Genomic DNA, 22,777 nt, shown 5'->3' with positions numbered 1-22,777 from the left:
ACAAAAAAAAAAACCCAAACAAAAAAAAACCAAACAGAAAATCAATATTGTAAAGATTAACTTAATTAAAATCAGTCCTGGGAACTCAGATAAAATGTTCCTAATAAAATGTTTGAAGTATCAGTTCTGTGGTTTTATTTTTTTTTTAAGTTAATATTTTTATTTTCCATGAGGAAGAAAATACCACATTATTTGTTTGCAAAATTTTTCAGGAGACAAATACTGTTAAAATTGAGTAGATCAGAACAGTAAAGCAGTGTGCAAATTTATAGCTTGGATATATTTATCGTGAGGGACCTGTAGGCTGGAAGACAATAATACTGAAATATCCTCACAATGTCTAGAAATTACTTATATGAACCTCTGGCACAAAGTCCAAAATTCAGGCCTAAAAGAAATCACTCTTTGCTGTTGCTGTTTCTGGAGGAGCTTAATCGCCCCAGACACTTCTCTTTGCACGTGAAGTTTTTGAAGTGCTGGCTTGCTGGGTTTTGTGCATGGGAAATAGTGGGCTGCTGGGCACCTGCCCCTGGCTACCCCAGGCCAGAGCTTAGGGACCAGGCAGAGGGACAGGGAGCTCCCCGCGCCTTTGGGTGGCCTACCCCAACAGACATGTGGAGGGGGGGAAATGCTCTTGAAACCATTACGCTTTTAAAAGATACACTGGAGGACACTGGGGAAGCTGAATTTGGTTAGCTTCCATCTCGTGTTCCTCTGGATTAAACTGGGTAATTAGATTATTATGGTCTATGCATTTGTAATAATTGTTTTACTTTAACATCATAAAAGCCATTTAGGTTTATTATTAGAGTCTGACTTTGAGAGCAACATGGGTTTTGTGTATCCGAAGCGGGGAGCTCACAGGCAATGCCAGCCCGATTCTGCTTGTCATGTGCAAAAAGAAAACAGCAATAAATGCTGACAGTTTTTCTTGTAAAGTTCTGGGCAGCTGATGTCTGCGATGACAGAACTTTAACTTTGAAGGATATTTGCGTGTCACTATTGGAAGTTTTGCACGTTGGCTTATCGCAACACAGCGGATGTAAGCTGAGACTCGTGTGGTTTTTTTGCACGTATTGAAGCTGCCGCCAATGCACTCTGCTTTCCATAATACTCTGTGCACCACTTGTTGCGGCGGTTGAGTTCAGACCCTTTTATTTCATCTAACCCAAATATTCAGTTCCATAGCATAATGGAAAAATGATGGATGCTATGGCTGCAGAATTTGGTTCCATAAAGTTTCGCTTCAAGATTAATGTTCAGACCTCGGAACTAATGTGTCGTGCTGTTTGTTTATTCAAGCAGGCATCCCTGCCTCTGTTTTATGTCTGCGTTGTTTTTTCAGTGATATTTCCACAGCTTTGAGAAATGCAGATGTATTTGTGGTTTTTTTGTGTCAAGTGACCTGTAAAAATCTGGGGGCTGCAAACAGTATCTCATGCCTGAGTGTTTGAAGTCCCTAGTCAATATAAAGATAGATTTTTGACGACAGACATGAAAAGATGGGAACTTTGCTCCAATCTATAGGCAGGAAAAAGTCTGAAAAGTCTGCAATGAAAGCTTTTCTCTGGAGGCTTAAGATTTCATACTCCCCGCCCCCCAAAACTATGACGTTCGAAGGAAACATTAGCAGATTTTACAGATTTTTGTCAGTAAAGCTGTCTGTACAGGTAATTTGCAACTGCATGGTGGAATAATTTAAAATTCCCAAGATTCATTCACTGCTTTTGAGATTTCCAATTATCCACCTAATGGAAGGTTTATTTTCCAATACGCCTTCTCAGTTCCCAGCAATCTGTATTCAAGGACTTCCTTACTTGCGGATCCGGGGAGCTTTCTCAGATACACTGTCTTCTAGAATATTTTAAAGTTTTACGTGCACTGTTCCAATTCTTTTTTTTGTCAACATTTAACAAATGTAAGGATCATGAAATCAAATCCAGCACCCAAACATGGGGATTTTTCCTTGCTAAAAGCCCTACTCATCACTTTAGCATACGGTTCCTAATAATGTATACAGATAACTTAAAAGAGAGCATCTGTTCTGGTTGGGGGTTTTTTTAATCTTTTTTGTTGTTTTTTTTTTTTTTTCGTCTTTTCTTTCAGGAACCATATGGGGATGTGTCAGAAAGGAGACTCCTTCGAGAGAAGCTGAAATGTAAGGACTTCAAATGGTTCTTGGAGAACGTGTACCCAGAGCTTCATGTACCTGAGGACAGACCGGGCTTCTTTGGAATGGTACGTGGCTGCTGAGAAGGGGCCTCCTCGCGGTTCTCTGAGCTCTCCTACTAACTCAGTATGAAGGTATTTTTATGCCAAAATCCGTTTGGGATTTTGGTAGAATTCAGTTAGAATTGGTAGACTTTAGAATGTGGTTTCTCTCAGAATCTTTATTCTAGGAGACGCTGTTTATGAAGGAGTTCTGTGAGAGGGTAGGAGAACAGGTAATGTTGCCATGAATTACGCCTTCCAAGTGACACCCTGGGAGTATTAAAGCCAGTGAATGATGACTTTTTTTTTTATTTCTTGAAATGTAGCATAGCAAAAAAGAAAGAGAGTACCAAAGTGGTTTAGTTTTTAGTTATCAGCTTGAAAATGGAAAGTGTGTGCTTTGCTTTGAAATGGTATTTGCGTACTTTATCTGATGAAAACTATGATGCTCTGATGATGGGAAAGAGAGCTGGTGCTATGTGCTCACAGATCATACAGGACTGTGTATGTCAAAACTAATGTGTTAATTTTTAATCTGGAGGTCACTTTAGACCAGCACAGGTTCACAAGAGTTTTCATTGGTTCAACATCAGAATCCTCTTCTCCTTTTTTAAGAGTCGACACGTTTCTATGCTGTTCGCAGCTTACAAATAAATATAAACTATAGCTCCATGTGTATCACATTGCTGTAATTTCATTTGGAAGGGACGAAGGCAGAGATGATGCAGCAAATACCTGCTTCCTCTGAAAAATCAGCAGATATCTGCTGCGTGTCTTGTTAGGAAGACAAGAGGGCACCTTTCTGCCGGGCAAAGATGTGTGAAATACCTTCCTGATTACCAATGCCACGTTGACTTAGAAGTACTTTTGCTGGTAACTCGATCACTCTGCAGACCTCTCTAAGGTGCATTCCCGCCCTGCTGCATCACATCCAGCCCCTATCACCAGCGTCTCGGCTCGCTGCCATCTGCGCTTTAGTTACTCTATTTCTGCTGGATCTCCTTCAGTGAGACCCGATCGCTGTGGGCATACAGGACGTACAGGAACCAAGTCTCCCCACAGTCTTCCCCAATAGCTTTGTTACCTGTTGAATGGAAAAGATGCTAAGGCAGAAACTCTGTGCTTTCCCACGGGGAGCTGTATTTCCCACGGGGAGCTCTAGGAGCTCCCATAGGGAGTGCATCAGTTGGCAGCAAAGCCCTAAGGAGCCTCTGAGAGAGTAGCCACCCTCCTCTTCCACTTGTCTTGGAGCTTGCACTTGAGTTGGTATCTCCGTGTGATCGCTGGCATGAAAGGTAACATCCAGTACCTTGAACAGACCCCGGTACAGCATTGGTTTGTTTTTTGTTGCTTTGTGCTGGATCACTAACTGACAAGGTCAGAGACAGCTGAAGCAATAAGACAGTATAAGACTTGCCTTCCAGGAGCGTTTCACTAACCTCATCCCCTCTTCCACCTCCATCCTTCACCCTCCAAAAGAAAGCCTCTACTAGTGGTGGTGATAGCACCTCAGCCTCCTGGGGAGGGGAAGGGATTTGTGTGGTTTCTTTCCTGATTTAACTGCACGTGTCATCCTCAGGAAAGGTGTTGACAGTATGTAGAAGTCATAATTCTTGTTCGGAGCTGCTTGAGAAACCTACAGTGTAATTTAGGTGTGCTCTCTCTAGTTCTCTAAAAACAATTCTTAAATGCTGTCATCTAGCTGTTAGCGTAAGAATACACCGGGGTTTTTTTTTTGGCAGGAAGAATTTAAAACGTGATAAAAGTACAGTTATACTCTAAGAAGGTAACAGTGCAAAAATGACACCTACAGATTCAGCTGATTTGTGGATATTAAGTCCCATCTGCTAACCTCAGTGAATCACTGATCATGTTCTTTACTCCTGCCTTGGCTGTGTAGTGCTTTTCTGGTTCACAAAAATACTGTGTTTAAAAGCGTCAGCTTTGTTAACAGCTCGGCTTAGCGTGAGGTTATTTAATTGTACGAAGAGATTGCAAAGGAATATGGGGATTTCTCCCTCCCTTGAAAATCTTTACACTGAAGTTGAAAATGTTTCTAAGATTACCCGGAGGTCAGCCATATGTTACTGAAATAAATGCAGGAATTACTGAGCAGCATTCAGTGCTGTGCACTGACAAATAGACACTTGTGCTAAATTTTTTCTCTTGAGATGTAGATAAAAATATCTATATTAAGCTTGGTTGTCTAAAAAGTTAGCTGCCTAAAACTTTATTTAAACATACTAATTTTGAATATTTTTTTGCCTGAGCTATGATTGCATTCTTACAAACTGTCTGAGGCCTATACATGAGGGAAATAACTTCTTACTTGTCCTTGGCCTCCATCCAGCTTTGGAACTTTGTGTGGGACGTGAACTAAACATTTTGACTTTAATAATTTATTTGGGGGGGTAGGAGGGAGTGAAGCTGGTAGGCACTTAGTGGGTTAAAATAATCAGATGTCAGCATTTCTGGAAAGGCTGATAATCCCTTTTAGGTTCTCGTGTAGAGCACTGATGTCTCTCTCTTCCTGGCACAGCATCTGATTTGGCCATCCTTGAGCGTGCACTTAGCAGCAAAGTGTATACCGTACTTGTGCTTCAGCTGGTGTGAAATCTTAAAAAGACTTGAACCCCAGGTTTGTGCAGATTGCCCACCTAGGTAGCCCAGACTAGGTCTGCTTAAAATTCTGCTACCCTGGGAGGGGATGCTAAGGGGTTGCATCTTCTTAGGGCACCTCTAGGAAGAACTTTGAGCCATCTTGTGTATTTAATATTAGTACTGTGATGTTGGTGCATTGTGCAGCTAGGCGAAGATAGAGGAACTGTGCAGCTCTGTGATATTTTCATGTTATTGGTGACTGTGGAAATGCATGACTGCAAAGCGAGGGGAATGGTCAGGGTTCCTCTCCCCTCTAAGGTATACGAAGTATTGCTGGCATTCAGGATGCATATTTGAGGATAAAGATTATGGTCAGTCAGTGAATTTAGCTTTGAACGTGGCATCCAGATTGCTTTTAAAAGACAGTGTTGACACAAAATTTAGGATTTTATCTCTCCTTTTCTGTAGGTTTGATCACTTGGCAGTGAGATCATACTATGTTCTGATATGAGAAGTTCTTCTTTGTTCTTCTCAAACATTTTCTAGCTGATCTTTCTTCTGGCTGAATGTGAAGCAACTAAGCTGATTGATGTCTGTTGTGACTATCTAGCCGATGGCTCTTTTCACCACCTATCCTTAAAGCCATCTGCAACTGACGGAATTAGTTGGGAGATCAAAAACTTGAGGTTTTCTACTGGCAGCTTCCTTCCACATTCTCCCCCAAGACCATGTCACATTCAGTGAATTTCCAAATGCTTAGTCATAATTTCATTTTAATTTAGACCAGATATAACCTTAAAAAAAAAAAAATCCGGAAAAAAGTTTTTAAGCCTTTGAAACTATGAAGAATTTTGTTTTGCTGTGACATGAAAGAGACAATTTACAAAATGTTCTAAGTAACACATGATATATATGGACAGGCTTACAGAAGAAGAGATCTTAGCTATGTAGCTTAAGTTATGTGATCAAAAAGACTATTGCATGCCTGGTGTTACAAGTTCTCAGAGGTATCAGGCTCCAAAACCGCCTCCTCTAGGGTATACCTCTAAAACTGCATTATAATACAATTTGTGGAGCTGCCACTTGAGGTTGAATTGGTACCCAAGATTATGGCTGACTAGACCTGGAGACGTGATGCCCATCACAGGAGAATATGCACCACTTTGTTGGCTGTACAGCTTCTGAAAGCTTGAGACAGACTTTTAAAGGAAGTGGGAGAAATTCGTGTTTGATATTAATCTCAAGTGAACACACCATTGCTTCAGACACATGCTTGTATGTTCTTGAGCCTCCCAGGGAGATCTGGGCTTGCTGGGGTGAGCAACTGAATTCCAACAGCAGTGTCTCATCATTGATTCCTTCAAAGGATCTTAGTCATCAACGTTATATACCCATTTCAGCACTGCACTTAAGAAGTTAACAGAAATCTGAGGATATTCACAATTTTTTTCCAAAAAGGGCGATAGGAAAATAGCATGCACTCAGTAAAATCGTTCCCTGTGACTGTTCAAATTACCTTTGAGGTAAAAGCTTACACCTGGTCAGTACCATGAAGCTGTTGGCTTGCTACAAATTCAGATATTACTGCATCCCACGGTATCATCTGCCCATACCATTAATGCATTGGCACCAATGGCACTGTGGCGGAATAAAGAGGATTCTGATCTAGTTTGTGGATGAAGAGAAAAGTTGGCTGTGTTCCACTGGCCGTATTTATCAACTAATGTAATGAAGTTTTAATGTCAAAAATGTGTTGTTGATGCTTTGCTTACAGTTATATGAAATGGATTTTGTCTTAAAAAATAATCAAAGAATTATTTACAGAATGCCATCTGTATTGTGTTGTTTTATGCAAGTGTCCAGATGTTAGGAAACAACAGATTTATATTTGTCCAAGAAGTAAGGGGTGAAGGTCTGAGGTGAATATCTTGGTAGTTGCTATTGAGTACCTGTCCCAGCCTCCAAGCAGAATGATAACTAAATGGCACAGTAGAGTACACCTGCAACACTTCAATAGGAGGCAGAAGTTGTAGAAAGATGCAGCCAGTAATCCTGCATGGGCAGAACTTGTTAGAACTGAATTACGTGTTTTAATGGCAAGGTGATCAACATTTTTCTTGCTTCTGTTTCTCTAATGCAGCATTCTGCAAAAGAATTAAGGTAAGTCACAGAGAAAATTTTCTTATTGCATGACTCGTTTATCGTGGATGTGGGAACAAAGATAGCTTCAGAAATGAATGGATGATTATTGTTTTGATAGAGCTGTTGTACATAAAAGGAACTTAAACTGTGTATTCTCAAGTGACAAGAAAAAATAAGACTTTCACAAATTCTCTTATACTTTTTTCTGCCTTGGAACAGAAGATGGATTTTTTTTTTTTTTTTTTTTTTTTTTTTTTTTTTTTTTTTTTTTTGCATAAATGGTGCTGTGATCAGATTTTCAAATTTGATTGTTTGCAAATCTTTGTAATTTCAGATTAGGTCATTTAACAGCTTAGTATGCACTATTCCCACAAATTAGGTCTTGAATATCTATTAGACTTTGTGATGAAGCATGGCTGTAAAGAAACATCTTGTAAAGAACCAAGTTGAAATATGGACTGTGTATGTTCAGGAATATGTCTGCACGTATCACAAGCATTTATGCATGAAAAGGAAGAATGAGAGAACATAGGCGATAGCATCCTGGGAGTACAGGCTCAGTTTTAAACCATCTGAAATGAAGCTTCAAGTTAGTAATCTTTTACACACCTTTTGTTTTGTCTGTATTTAGGCACTGAGTAACATGCGCAGGAGAGTTACAGTAGTTCTAGTGGTGCCTGGCTTTATAAAATAGGTTATTTACAATTCCAGGCCATAGAAGGGACTACGTACTCGAGCATGTGCCAGGGGCTGACAGCGAAGAGCCCATGCTCGGAGCAGTAGTGAAGGCATTGGGTTGTCTGGAAGGGCACCACGGAAAACTGCTTTGCTACATTTATCTTCCCCTTGGAGCCAGTAGACAGTCAGGCAAAGTCATACGTTCTTAAACATACTAATGAGAGACCCTCTGATCCTGAGGACAGCTGCTGACAGCATCCAAAACTGGTTTATGTTTTTAGAGATACAATTACCCTTTTTGACTGGTTATGACTTTAAATTGACATTTCTTGGTGTAGAATTTAGAAACGAGGACCTTATAGTTTCATTTATGTGATTCCACAGTAGTGTTAAAAATCATCTGAAAAAGACACTTTTCTTTCTTATTTCTGTAAGTGTAATTCTTGCCTAGTGTTATGAAGGTAAAGAAAACACTGTCTTTTGACAGCTTGGGTGGGGTGCAGTGGTCTAGTATGTTCCCATCAAACCAAGCAACGTTTTCTGTACAAAGGGTGCCCAGGGAATTTCTTTTGCTTCTGGTAAACTTGGACACTAAAACTAAGGATGAATTTCATCGTACACCAAATTCAGACGTTAGTTTATCCTTTACTGAAAAATTACACCAAATGCATAGTGGAAACATGTTCAGAGAGGAATTAAGAGGCAAAGCTTGTAAGGGCAGAGCTTCAGTCCTACATTCATACGTTTGGCTCCCACGGGAGAGCCTCCCAGACCCAGCAGCCCTGCAAGGGGCCCCAAGTCGTGGCGGCTTGGTGGTCCTCCCCAGCCCCCCGGTGTATTGCTGTTGTCTTGGGCCGGCAGCCCAGGCACGCAGAGCGCCGAGAGCTTGGCTGTCTTTCAGCGGGAGCGGGCACAAAGCAGTGGAAAGAAGACGTCAGGTAGCAATAAAAGTAGAAGCTGGGAAAGCAAAATATATATGTAGAACACAAATATTGAATTTTCCAACTTGAGTGCTTTGCTCTGTGGTGGGTTTGGGTCCTGAGGGGTTTGTCTTGTTTGCAATCCCTTCGTGTCCGTTCATTCTCCGCATTAAGAACTGAGGATACGGTTATCACCACTGGGGAAAAGCAGTGAAATTACACCTTGCTGAAGTAACTCATCTGAGATTTACTCTGCTTATTCTTTTTGTCTGCAATATAATTACACTCAATAACGGGGACATTCAGCTTGAACCTATGTTTACAGAACCTGTTTTGCTCTGTGTAATTTTAAATTTGGTGAAGTGGCTAATACTAGGAGTCAGTAACTGTTACGGCATTGTTTAACTTTCAGTTACTCTTGCCTCCTGAGTACTTGAATGCAAATCCTTGTTAATTAACCTGATGTTTTTAAAATCAGGTGATGATATTTTAAGCTTTAACTAAGTTATGCACCTGTTATGTCAGAGATCAGCGACACTAGTAAAGATCATTTAATATCACACTTAGTGTCTCTTTCCAAAGATATCTCTTACCCACTTTCATGATTTCTGGTCTTAAAATCTGTCTGCTTGCTCAGCCTCAAGAGGGTACTGGAGTTCTTTCGAGAACAAATCCTTCTGACATATCCCATTTGACAAACTGAGAAAAGTATGTAGTTGTTCAGTTTTCTTATGAAAAGGCTTCATTTGCAAATACACTGGAACACAGTGTCATTCCTAGGGGATGCCATCGTGTCTGTCTGCTTCAGTGCCCAAAGTCAAGACGGTCCCAACTGTTTTACTTCACATTAGTCAGAGAGATGTTGCCATTGGATCCATTCGGTCTATACCAGTTAATTTGCACCAGCTCTGGGATAGAAACCTCACAGCCCAGCAGGGTGGGTGTAAAGTGACTACAGCATATCTTCCTTACTTTAGATTAATACTTTAAAATATTCTTTTGTTTTGATTAGCTGAAGAATAGAGGAATGGCAAACTTCTGTTTTGATTATAACCCTACAAATGAACATCAAGTAACTGGACAAAGGATCATATTGTACCCATGTCATGGCATGGGACAAAATCAGGTAAGATTCATGTTTTATTTAAGTTTTGACTAACACTATGGTAATGAGGAAAAAAAAAAGTATGGTAAAGGCATTGCAATAGGCCTGAGAGAATATGTTGCCACAGTGAGGTGATCTTAGCTCTAATTTTGATTCTTGGCACTGAATGCTTTTCATTTTGATGTCTCTTCAAGTCAGATTTTCTTCATTCTGAAGACATGTCTACCCCAACCAGGGAACTCGCGCATACCTTAATTATGGCTTTCCACAGAGCTCATTAGCAGGGGTTGGTAGCACAGCAGTGCAGCTAGAGTACTTACAGGCCACTGTTCGCTCATCTCCAGCTGGTCTTGGGCAGATCAGCATAGCTCTGAGCTTTTGTCTGTCTACATCTTCAAAGCCCTTTAATAACGTTGCAAACCTCACCTCATTCTGCCCGTGTCTGTCGTCGTGCCTCTTCCCCTTGGTGCTTTCTCTAACTGCGCAAGAGGTTTTGGATGGCATCTTCTGTACTCTACAGAAGTGTCCTCCTGGGCTTAGGTTTCAGAATCCTGGAGGGCGGGGATCCCCTCTAACACTTGTATTCTTGCTCTTTTGGTTTTAACTAATGAAGCTGAAAATGCTTGGTGTCTTTCTCCATGCTGACCGAAACTGTGGGCAGCAGTGGTTAGTTATGTTACCTGTAAAGCTCTTTGCATAGTGCTATGGTAAAAGGGTTGTGGGGCACTGTGTGCCAATCTACAATGACTCTTTTGCAAGTGGCCACCTTCTAGAATTGAGGTTTGGTGTTTGATGTGTGGCATTGTTGTGGTTTAACCCAGCAGGCAGCTAAACACCGCACAGCCGTTCGCTCACTGCCCCCAGTGGGATGGGGAGAGAATTAGAAAAAAGGTAAAACTCCTGGGTTAGGATAAAGACAATTTAATAGGACAGAAAAGGAAGGGAAAAATACTGGTAATGATAAAAGAAAAATACAAAACAAGCAAAGCCCAATGGAATTGCTCACTGCCAGCTGCCCAGCCAGTTCCCAAGCAGCAGCCGCGCCCCTGTCGCCAACTTGCCCAGTTTTTTGTTCAGCCTGACATCATATGGTATGGAATACCCCTTTGGCCAGTTTGGGGCAGCTGTCCTGGCTGTGTCCCCTCCCAGCTTCTTGTGTACTTCCAGCCTTCTCGCTGGCAGGGCACTATGAGAATCTGAAAAGTCCTTGATGTAGTGCAAGCACTTCCCAGCAACAACTGAAACATCAGGGTGTTATCAACATTATTCTCATCCTAAATCCAAACCACAGCCTTATACCAGCTACTAGGAAGAAAACTAACTCTATCCCAGCTGAAACCAGGACAGGCATATAACACGTACTTGCCTGTCTAGCTAGATTTTTGGCTTCTAACCCAATTAGACTACATAGCATGCTGCTAGTGGGGAGGGATGGAGAAATATGTAGGGTCTTGTTGAGAGTAAGTACATAACCATGTGACACTTTGGGTGGCTTGACTGTTCAGGTTTTTTTATGGAAATTAATCCAAACATTCAGTTAGGAAAAGACAAGCAAGTTTGGAAAAGAACCAGGGATGTGGTAGATAAGCAGTGTATCTGTTATCTTTCTGAACTCTGCTTTAAAAAAATATAAAAGCTTGAGGAGTGAAAAGCAAGTCTCTATTGAGGAGAAAGCTTCTAATATGAATTGCATTTTAAATGAGAAAAGGAAAACGAACAACAGTCTGAGCACTGTGCTTCAGATCTTAAAAGGAAGTAATTTGTTTCTGATACAAGTTTATAGCCTTAAGCAGTAGAAGTATTATGTAGTATTATTTATTAGTTTGTGTCTGGTTTATGTCTTAACTTCCCTAACATTTCTGTCCTGGAGGCCGAGATGCAGGGGAGGGCAGGAGGAAATCTTGCGTCATGAAAGCCAAAGGGTCTCGGTACTGACAGCTGTCTGTCAAGCACGCTAAGCCGCACCACATCAACCCATTTTACTCTCTCAGTTCAGCCCCATCCCCAAGTTAAGCATATGTCTTTACACCTATATAGAAGATAAGTTAATCATCAGATAACTGAGTTAAGCCACTTCCTTATGAGGAAGTGTTGACTGATTTTGTAGATAAAGAAGTATTTCATATATGGGATTACATGCCCACACGCAAAAGGTATTTATAGATTTTTTTATTTTTTTTTCCCTTGGATTACAGAGAGGAGAGGGGTTGAATCTTTTTGTGTTTCACTGAGGAAAAAAGTTTATTTAAATTTTATCCCTTCCACCAAGAAAAAATAAAGGCATAGGATAAAAGGTGAAAGGAAAAGAGAAGTACAATTCTGAGCTGAATTGTCCTGAGATGACATTTTTACAGTTATCTTTTGTTTAGCTAGCACTAAAGGTTAACTGAATTTGCTGCAGAGATATCACATCACTGGATATTAATGCTTCACTGATGGTGCGATGCACCTGTGTACCTGCGGTAGCAGGCACCAGGCTGAGAGCAGCGATGCTGTCGGAGCTGTGCAATTAGTGCTCCCTCTGCTGGCATCCAGGGAGCCAGGAGGGAAGGAGAAACGGAGAAACTACCTGACTGCAATATTAACACGTAAAAGAAAATATGAGATGACACAGGGGAATTGCAGAGCCCAAGGAGAGAAGGCTTTGTATTTTGCAAATAGTAGACAATAATATATTATTAATATATTATTGTTATAATAATAGCAAAGGTTATTCCTTTGCCCACAGGAAATGGGCAAAACAATATTAGTGAAATGGGCAAAAGGCATGGGAGGGCTGACAGGAGCCAGGGAAAGGAGGCCAAGGTGACAGAGGGCAGAAGAAGTTTGGGACAGAGGTAGGGCAACAGGTGAGGAGCCAGGCATGTGTGAGAGGGGAAGGAGTAGTTAGGAGCTACAGGGAAGGAGCGTGACACAAGCAGAATCACTGGAGACCTTTTTAGTGGAGAGGGGCGGGGGGACTGAATGTAGGAGCAGAGATACCAGCTGGCAAACGGGGGCACGAGTAGGGGCGTCAGGTTGTAGTTGCCAGAGAAGAAGCAGACAGCAGGAGGAGCTGCGAGTGGGGGAACAGGGAGAGGCTAAACTGAGACGAGACATAGAAGCACAAGTGAGATGGGAGACAGAAGTCGGGGTTGCTGAACTTGCACCTTCTTTTTCTGGCTTGCAAATAGCTGTGAGACCTGCCAGCAGGACATTTCTCTCCATTTTCTTCCTGTTCCCCCACCCTTTTGACAGTTGTTCTTAAAAGGTAACAAGCTGCTCCCGGTGGTGCAAATTCCTTAGCTCAGTTGGCAGGTGACAGCGGCATGACCGAAACTGTCAAATCTCCCACGTGCACATCTACCGCTGTCAGCCAGTGGTACTGATGGTGATAAGGTTGGTTGTCTTCTAGTTGTATCAACACTAAGGGGAGCAAGGCACTTCACCACAGAGTTTCCCAGATGTTTGCTGACAACAGGCAGCCCTTAACATCTGTTTTGTCCTTGGAGAAGGGAATGTCATCCTAATCCCAAGCTCTTCTGCCTGCTTTCCTCCGGTCTGCTCTCCTCACTCCACTCATTACCTATGTACAGCTTTAGCAGCAAACACTCATTACAGAGCTTTGCTCCAGTCCCCTGTCCTGCACAGTGTGTCACAGACAGCTCTGGTTTCTCCACTCCATGCTATTTAACAGTTTCTTTTCCATGCTGGCTGGCTCCCAGTCTTTCTTTAACGCCCTTGCTCTGTCTCTCCCCTCACTTATTCCTCCCACCAGTTAGTACCCACACTAGGTCACGTTTTGCTCCTTTTTGCATGCCTTTCTTCTTTCCTGGCTGGCTCCCATTTTTAATCATCTAGTCTTCTCCTTCTCATCCCTTCTTCCGGTTACAGAGTTTGTTCCACCATTCATCACTTTCTTCCTCAAATAGTACTGCCTGCTGCATGTCTCATGGTATAAAGAAATGAAGTTTATTCTCCAGAGTGCATGTCAGTAAAGTTACTCTCCAAAAACATCTCAATAGGATTTAACATTAATGAAGGTTAACTTGGTCAGCCATATGTGTCTTACACTCCAGTACACCCATCCTCTGGCATGATATGCTAGTGGCAGGTGGCTGTTTATGTAGGGGACAACTGCAAAAGCTCTTTTCACTGGAAGCAATTCTCCACTTGAAGTGACCTCTGAATATCTGTGTGCGCTGTGCCGAGAGGAGAGCGAGCTCTGTGCTCTCGATTATTTATAAAGTCCAGCACCTGCTCCCATTTTATGTCTTAGTAAGTAAAACCACTCTCAGAAAACTGAGGTCCCTGGCAGTTTGTTTCTATTTTTCCTTGAATCCATGGCCTAAGTGTAAGGGTTCCCTTTAGCCCTTTTGAATTGCTGTTGTGTAAGCAGTAAGAAAGCTAACTGTGGGTTGTTTAAAATTAGCATGTTCATTGTAGCAAGAAGGTGAGGATACGACTGTGGTGATAGGAGCTGAGCGTGTATGGAAGAGAGGCAGAAAATACGCAGAACGCTGTCTACTTGGTGCTTGCATCTCAGGCTGCTGATGTTTTGTGGAAGCGTCTGCTGCTGTAGGCGAGAATGAAAGGCTATGAAATTCAACACCAGTAAAGCCCATTGCCCTTCTTGGTGTGGCTGGGAAGCGGTACAGAGAGGGGACCAATGTGTGGTGGCAGGAAGCCAACCCGATGTGGTCAGAGGATGGGAAACCACTGAGCAGCCCGCTTTGTCTGAGAGTACCCCCCCAGTATTCCCATTTGCAGCTGGTAGATTTGAGGCAAATAAGCAGAGGCAAACAGAGAGCTTAGCAAAGCCCTCAGGTTTTCTGGGAAAGGGGTATCAGAGCTGGTAACCTTGCTGCTGGTTCTCCTGCCCAGAAAGTACCTTTCAAGTGCAAACTTCTTCCTGTGTGCAGAAGAGTGGTACCCAGGCACAGAGAGGGATGAGACTGTGTTTCGGGGTCTGGTGAGGTAGCCAAAATCTGCCTCCATCCCTTGTACCACGGAGCACTGATGCAGCTGGGGTATATCCCGTAGATCGCCCAGAAGCAGTAGACACCGGCTAAAAGGCCTCATCAAACTTCCCAGTAGCACTTAGGGGAATCTGCTGGTTCTCCGAAGGAAAGAAACGCAGTAAGGCTACTAGCTACTGGGCCATGGATCAATTTCAAAATGTTTCCTTTCTGCCCACAGAACCCACAGGGCAAGGAAAGAGCACTAAAAAGCACTTCACTGTTTGAAGAGGAAGAGATTTACCTTGTGCATTACTGGAGCTTGAAAAAGCCCAAAGTATTTATTCTGCTTGAAACAATACAGGGTCAAGAACTGTATAATGTTCATTGGGCAAGGAGGCAGGCTAATACTATAGCACCAATTCTTGATGTTATCCAGAAATTAACCATTTTACTTGCTCTTCTCCTCCAAAATCTGTTGTGAGTCCTTGAGAGGCCATTCAGGAAAGGTGTCAGTAGTAAGGAGCTCTCTGACCTGGTAGCTGCTCCATCTACTCTTGATGCATCTGGTACAATCAGCAGCTTGCAGGCTTTCACTGATATTGAATACAAATTGCTAAAAAAGAGTTACTGCAATATCTTGCAACTCCACTAATGAGCAAGGCTCTAAATGTGGCCTTGTAAAAGTGGCAGCTGTAAAAAAAGTGTCCATCCAGACACAAATGAGCAGGAGTGAAGCTTTTTCTTTATTCACAAGTCATAGGCTTAAAATGAGCACCCTCTAGCTCACTATGGTGCCCGAAGCAGCAGGCTTTCCACGTGCCCATCAGATACTGAACTTAGAAACTAAAGTCTGAAGGCCCAGGAATAGCCCCTGCCTATTGAGGTAAAAAATAATAATGATGATGATGATGATAAAAGAAAATTGGGCAATATTATATTTGACTTCTGTTGATGATGAGACATTTCTGGCATAAAGCAAATGTCATAAAGGCAGCATGGCCTACCTTGTAGAAACAGTTCCTAGCAATAGGTTTTGTGGGGAAATCGGAGCTTCTTGGGCATTATGTCAGCAGGTAGACTTCAAACTTGAAGTTGCATTCTCGAAACACTGACTTCCCTTTGCATCTTACTACAAATGAATGGTGGCGAACAGGTTAGTTCTGCGGGGGGTGTCATTTGCATCACTGCCCAAAAAAAAGCCATGGAGCTCCACAAGCTGATGCAGTGGACAACATTGGTCTGCGTATGGCTGTGACAGCCACCTTGGCAGAGAAATTCCTGATTGTGATAAAGGAAGGGGCAGAGAAGACTTTTATGAAACAACTACCATCAGCATAGTCTAGATCAGAGCTGGATCACACTTGGAAATGGATGACTGCAGGCTTTGTAATCACACAGTGCTGTTTACAATAAAACTCCATTTCCAGTTTTTCTTTCAAGGTTAATTAGCCCTGGTAGTTGCTCCGGATGGTTTTGTGGTAAGTTCAAGGATATACGCTTGGTAGACCCCGCTTCATAAAGCCTTACAGTCTCTTTCTCCGGGGGTGAAACAAAACGGAGGAGGGTTCCTTCTCTCCCTTATCCTTTTATTGCTTTCCACAAATGCAGTCATACTATTGGTAACAAGCAATTTTCTGATGTGTATAAAACTCTCCTCTACCCCACTGAGTATAATCTAAATCAGATCTAAACACACATCCGTGCACTATAGTCATCTAAATTATTTACAAGCATGCTAAATACAAACAATTCTCAAATTCTGCCGCTCTTTAATGAAGTAAAAAATTTGGCAACTGTCCATGATGATTACAAAAATTTTAAGGAAGTCTTCAGCCATAATTGCTATAAAAGCCAAGATGTTTTAGAGCATGGTCAGAACACCTCTGTAGAATATTGTACAACAAGCAAAGCCAGTAAATTGTCTTTAATATTCTGTTCATGTTTAAAAGCAGCTGTAGCTGATTTGCTCCAAATAATATCTTAAAATGTTACATAATACTCATCACCATGCATCCTGAGTACTTTGTAACTGGAAATGAACCTTGACCAAAATGCATTTGAACTATGCAGTGAGCAACTCCTTAATTAAAAGTAACATTGTTTTGTGACAACTGAATTACGAAGGCATAATGTTAGGCTATAAACTAGTTTCCATCCTATTTTTAAGGGTGATCTAGAATGTGGAAGTAGAATATTACAGTCAAATTTTGTAAGTTCTTTAATGCTGGAATGTCTGTTTTCCGGGGCATTTATTCAGCATTTCATACATTTGAAGTGCTACCAGAGTAAAGCAGCACTGTGGTGAGATTGATTTTCTGTAAAATTGTAAGCAAACGGCAGCAGTTAAGACTCCTTGAATATTTTTGGCAGAATTTCTCTCCATGATAGCAGCTTTAATATGTAACTTAATTGTAGTCTCTTGGTATGTCCTCCTTATAAATACTTTCTTGTGTACATATGAAATGGCCATTTTCATTTGTTTCTTCTCTTGGGTTTGTAGTTCTTCGAGTACACATCCCATAATGAAATACGTTACAACACCCGACAGCCAGAAGTCTGTGCAGCGGTCGATTCAGGGACTGACTTCTTGACAATGTACTTATGTCAAGAAAATGCCCACAGTGTACCTGAAAACCAGAAGTTTGTTTTCAGAGAGGTAAGTGTGCCTACTTGGTTTTGGGTTTGTTTTTCTGGGAGTTGGAGGAGAATTGTTGGGGTTTTGCGGGGAGAGAGTGGGTGGGAGGAGAATTGTTGGGTTTTTTTCTTTTTATCTTTCTGCCAGCACATCACACAGGCCACAACATCAATGTAAATCTCTGGGAGAAATACGCTGTCTTGGCTTTTAGTATCTGAATGTGGAACAGGATAGCAGCAGCACGCAGGTAAAGAGTATATCAGTCATAAAGAATAGGAAGACGAGAGGAAGGGAAGTGCCCTTCTTAACCTCAAAGGAGTTGGGAAGGTTGGCACAGCTTTCTCTTCATCCTGTCCATATCTAGAGCTTTCTGTGTGCTGCTCAGTTCTCTCTCACATCCCACCCCTACTGTCTTCTCCTGAGAACTGAGGTGCCTCCACACCCCTTCCCCAGCCCATCTCATGGCTGGCCTACTTTTGCTTTCCTTTCATTGACTTCTTTTATTTCCTGGTATTTATACCACCATGTATCCCTGATATTTTGCATACCACCATTCCTTTACACTCTTCTGTGCTTTTCAGAAGCTGCTGTTTCTCCTCTGCAAACCATCTCTCAGAGCCTTCCCCATAAGCACCGAAATGCTCTCAGAGCTTTCCTACAATGTAATCTGCAGTTGTGTAATTTGATGCACCATCATCAGCTGCCCAGCAGAAAAGGACCTCGGGGTGTTGGTTGACAGCCGGCTGAATATGAGCCAGCAGTGTGCCCAGGTGGCCAAGAAGGCCAACAGCATCCTGGCAGGCCACAACATCAATGTAAATCTCTGGGAGAAATACGCTGTCTTGGCTTTTAGTATCTGAATGTGGAACAGGATAGCAGCAGCACGCAGGTAAAGAGTATATCAGTCATAAAGAATAGGAAGACGAGAGGAAGGGAAGTGCCCTTCTTAACCTCAAAGGAGTTGGGAAGGTTGGCACAGCTTTCTCTTCATCCTGTCCATATCTAGAGCTTTCTGTGTGCTGCTCAGTTCTCTCTCACATCCCACCCCTACTGTCTTCTCCTGAGAACTGAGGTGCCTCCACACCCCTTCCCCAGCCCATCTCATGGCTGGCCTACTTTTGCTTTCCTTTCATTGACTTCTTTTATTTCCTGGTATTTATACCACCATGTATCCCTGATATTTTGCATACCACCATTCCTTTACACTCTTCTGTGCTTTTCAGAAGCTGCTGTTTCTCCTCTGCAAACCATCTCTCAGAGCCTTCCCCATAAGCACCGAAATGCTCTCAGAGCTTTCCTACAATGTAATCTGCAGTTGTGTAATTTGATGCACCATCATCAGCTGCCCAGCAGAAAAGGACCTCGGGGTGTTGGTTGACAGCCGGCTGAATATGAGCCAGCAGTGTGCCCAGGTGGCCAAGAAGGCCAACAGCATCCTGGCTTGTATCAGGAATAGCATGGCCAGCAGGAGCAAGGAAGTAATTGTGCCCCTGTACTCTGCACTGGTGAAGACACGCCTCAAATACCGTGTTCAGTTTTGGGCCCCTCGCTACAAGAAGGACATTGAGGTGCTGGAGTCTGTCCAGAGAAGGGCAACAAAGCTGGTGAGGGGTCTGGAGCACAAGTCTGATGAGGAGCAGCTGAGGGAACTGGGGTTGTTCAGCCTGGAGAAAAGGAGGCTGAGGGGAGACCTTATCACCCTCTACAGCTGCCTGACAGGAGGGTGTAGTGAGGTGGGGGTCAGTCTCTTCTCCCAAGTAACAAGCAATAGGACAAGAGGCAATGGCCTCAAGTTGTGCCAGGTGATGTTTAGATTAGATATTAGGAGACATTTCTCCACCGAAAGGTTTGTCAAGCATTGGAATGGGCTGCCCAGGGAAGTGGTTGAGTCCCTGTCCCTACAGGTATTTAAAAGATGGATAGATGAGGTGCTTAGGGACATGGTTTAGTGGTGGACTTGGCAGTGTTGGGTTGATGGTTGGACTTGATGATCTTAAAGGTCTTTTCCAACCTAAACAATTCTATAATCAAAAAATACCTTCTGCCCTTCTCCTACCGCTACTACACAGGACACAACTTACTGGCTGTGGGGACTTAGAAAATCTGTGCCTCTCTTCTTTAAGCTTAATGCCTACTTGCAGAGGGGAGAAATACTGGGAAGTATGAAGTATATTAATAAACATAACATGTAATCTTAGAAAACCTTGTCTTTAGTAGGCTTTAATCTCTGAAGGAGTTCCTGGATGCCTGAAAGAAAATAAATTCAACGAAAAATGATAGCCTTGGTCAGGTTCTGGAGTGTTATTATTTGGCTAAGGGAAAAGGTCACATAATATATCAAAGTGATATATTTACATAATGTGTCTGCATAATGCCTCTAAACTCTACAGACTCCATGGCTGACAGATTTCATGCTTAGATACTACCACCAGTGATAGGTGGCAGAGTAAATTCTGAAGAAAAATGTGAAAACAACTGTCCATTCACTAAATCTAGACCAGACTGAAGCTCTCAGTGATACTGCTGAGTAAAGCAACACATTTGAAAGGCCGACTTTATAAATTAATTTCATTTTTAATGTTGACTTGTAACAGAATTTTTCAAGGCCATACGTGTTAACTCCTAAGATGACATACATTGAATGAAGCTCAGTCACTTCAGGAGATAATTGAGAAAACACAGTTTTGGAATACATCTGTTTCCACTGCACGCCTAACCATTAACTTTTAAAATAATTCCTAAAGTTTCAGATGCTAAATCCTCTTTCTGTCTCGTGATCAGTTTGTGTGTGATTTGAACGTACTGCTCTGCTCCGATTCCTCCTCTTCTATTGCATTAAATCAAAATCACCAATCCCCACCTTCCGAGGCAAGTCATGGGTGAGGTGTCAGTACCGCAGATCTCTTGCTTTCTGTGGAGAAGTGTCAGACACTGGAAAAGCTGTCCTTATGGATGTAGTGGCACCAAAGATTTGAACAGCCTTCCCAGCAGCCTAGCAAGAATTAAATTCTTAAGGTCACAGAGACAAGAATGGGTGAGGCAGATACTGATCAGTCCACTCAAAAATTTGAATTATCACAACGGAAGCAGGGAAGTCATTCAGCAGCTAAGTCTGCCAGCAAGCCCGCGAGCAAGCGCACACCGCTGGGCATCAGGGGCTGCGGCTCCGAGGCGCAATTAGCACGACATTCCTGACGAGGAGGGAAGAGCAGACTCTCAGAGGAGTCAGGTTTGCAGTCAGAAACGAGGTGCTGGCGTTTTTCTTCTGAGGCTGTCAGGGGCTTTGCGAATGGTTACGTGTGGGAATGTCACCTGGGAAGGAAGGGGTTTGGAGCAGGGCACTTCCCCACAGTTGGACACGCCACCTTTCTGCGGCTCGCTATCCTAGTTGACAGCACTGCCGGGTTGGAGCAAGTGACGTGAACTGGAAATAAAATGTTCCTGGAGACTCCTGTAATAGGAGGGCCCAAGGCCTCAAAATACGTTCTCTGGGGAATCTGATCGTGGAGGCCTGTCAGACCTTACACCTCCGAGGCAGCTGTGCTGCCCTCTGGCAAAGCAAGCTGGCTTCACACGCATCCGCAGGCAAGGGGCATGCTTAGATTATTTTGCCTTTTCCACTAAAAATACACCCTGTGAAGAAAGGGGAAATTTTTTTTTGCTAAAAATGTATCTGACATCTACACTTAACTAACATTTACATTTCATGTGCAAGATGTGCAATAAGTTAGTGAATTTGAGTTATTGCCTGTAGTTGGGTTTGGTTTTCTCTGCCTGTATTCTGGCGCAGCAACAAAAGGCAACAAAAGCAAATGAAGTTAGCACATCCGTTACAGTGTTAATCTAAGTTTAAAAGCAGGGTCTTTTGATAGAGTTTCGGAGATCCTCAAGTTAGGCATTTTGGCTTCACTGCATGGTCCCGTGAGAAGGGTATGTGTGACACGTACTTGTTACAAATGTCTTCTGTTACTTTTAATGCGCAGTGATATGCCTGTAATTTTTAAGACCTGAAAAGCAAAAATTATTTCTGTCTCTTGCAGGACGGTACTTTGTTTCATCTACACACCCAGAAGTGCGTACAAGCAGAGTCAGACGCTTACAATGGTAACCCGGCACCGTTACTACGACCGTGTACCAACTCGGACTACCAAAAATGGTTCTTCAAAGAAAGAAGTTGATCCAGATGTCATCTATGATATAGCTGAATATGAAAATATTCTCTTCCTAGTCAGCAGTTAGTCAGCCTTTTGAAAATCACACAAGTGATGTATTTTTGTATGGAAAGAACTGTGATTAGTTTACAAGCCTTGGATTTTGCTTTCTGGAGCATTAAAAGGCACTAAGCGTTGAGAGCTACGTAAAATAAGTGCTGTGGTTATATCATGCCACAGAATCTGCTCCTCTTTTCTCTTTATTTGGCAGCTACATAACTGCTTCTGAAGTGTCTTAGGTTCTTTTCACAAGGGACAATATATATTTTTTTAATCTACTGTGTGAAAGTAAGGCAGTCGAAATAATTGCACTAATGTTATCTGCCAATAACTTAAAATGTTTATTTTTCTACTAAAACATTCTGCAGTTGTTCCCTTTAACAGATAGTAGTTAATAAATCTTCTTGTCTCTTAAATACCAGGAAGGTAAACATAGGCCAGATTCTGCCCTAACTGACCACAAAACCCTCACTGAAGACAGTGTGGATTTGCACATGAAGGCAGAGTAGGTCTGCATGTTTTTGCACAAGTAACATTCCAGATGCACACAGATTGCACACGCTTGTCAATACTATACATTAAATGTTGCGACAATTTTAGATGCTCATGGCACTTGACGAGTTTCTGATCCTTCTTAAGTCTGGGTTGGGAGTAAAGTGGGGATTTTTCTCATCTCTAAAAAAGAAATAAGGCAACAATATTTAAAGGTGTTGCTCTGGGAAAAGCTATTTAGGTTCACTATGTGCTGTGTCCCAGACTGCACAACTTTAACATTATGTGGATTTTTGACATGCATAAAACTTGCAAGATCAGACCTAGCAAGATTTTATTTGACAAATTCCAAAATTAGTTAGAGAAAATGAAACTAAGAATTACATCTTTCATTAAATTGTAAAAGTTCAAATGGTTCATATAAAAATGATTGTATAAACAAAAATGGTTTCACAACTAATTGATAGGATATGCAGCTGATGTTAATACAAAAAGAATTGTCTTTCAGATACAACTTGCGTTTTGTCTGGGAACTCCTTTTCTGATAAAGTTGTTCATGTCAGCCCATAGAGTCCTATGGAAAACATGGGGTTTAATCTGCACCGGTACAAGCTGTTTTCTGCTGTGGTGTGTGGGATCTGCCTTACCCAATCAGACAAGTAGTGTGTATAGCAATGTATTTGGTCACTGACCATCGTCATTACAATGTTGATTAAAAAGGGTCTCAGCTCATAAAGGAAAGTTTCTTTCTGTACTCAGCTGGAGGTATGCTTATGTATAGAAGCATGAAGATTTCAGCCTTTTCCCCCCAGAAGTCTTGGCATCTGTTTCATTTAGGTTTT

General features: G+C 42.2%; 1 protein-coding gene across 1 annotated transcript in view; it reads left to right on the top strand.

The window, feature by feature from the left end:
* The window catches only part of GALNT12 (polypeptide N-acetylgalactosaminyltransferase 12), a 48,536-nt gene extending 26,509 nt beyond the window's left edge, over positions 1-22,027 (top strand). The window contains exons 7-10 of the mRNA XM_009643512.2: positions 2,107-2,238; positions 9,565-9,678; positions 17,098-17,253; positions 21,273-22,027. Coding sequence (XP_009641807.1) covers positions 2,107-2,238; positions 9,565-9,678; positions 17,098-17,253; positions 21,273-21,410 — 540 coding nt within the window. The 3' untranslated portion in view covers positions 21,411-22,027. The remainder of the gene's footprint in view (positions 1-2,106; positions 2,239-9,564; positions 9,679-17,097; positions 17,254-21,272) is intronic.
* The last annotated feature ends 750 nt before the right edge of the window (positions 22,028-22,777 follow it).

The sequence above is a fragment of the Egretta garzetta genome, unplaced genomic scaffold (assembly GCF_000687185.1).
Source record: "Egretta garzetta isolate BGI_Z169 unplaced genomic scaffold, ASM68718v1 scaffold88, whole genome shotgun sequence".
Classification (NCBI taxonomy): Eukaryota; Metazoa; Chordata; class Aves; order Pelecaniformes; family Ardeidae; genus Egretta; species Egretta garzetta.
Note: the sequence above shows the minus strand (reverse complement) of the source record. Positions and strands in the feature narration are given on the sequence as shown.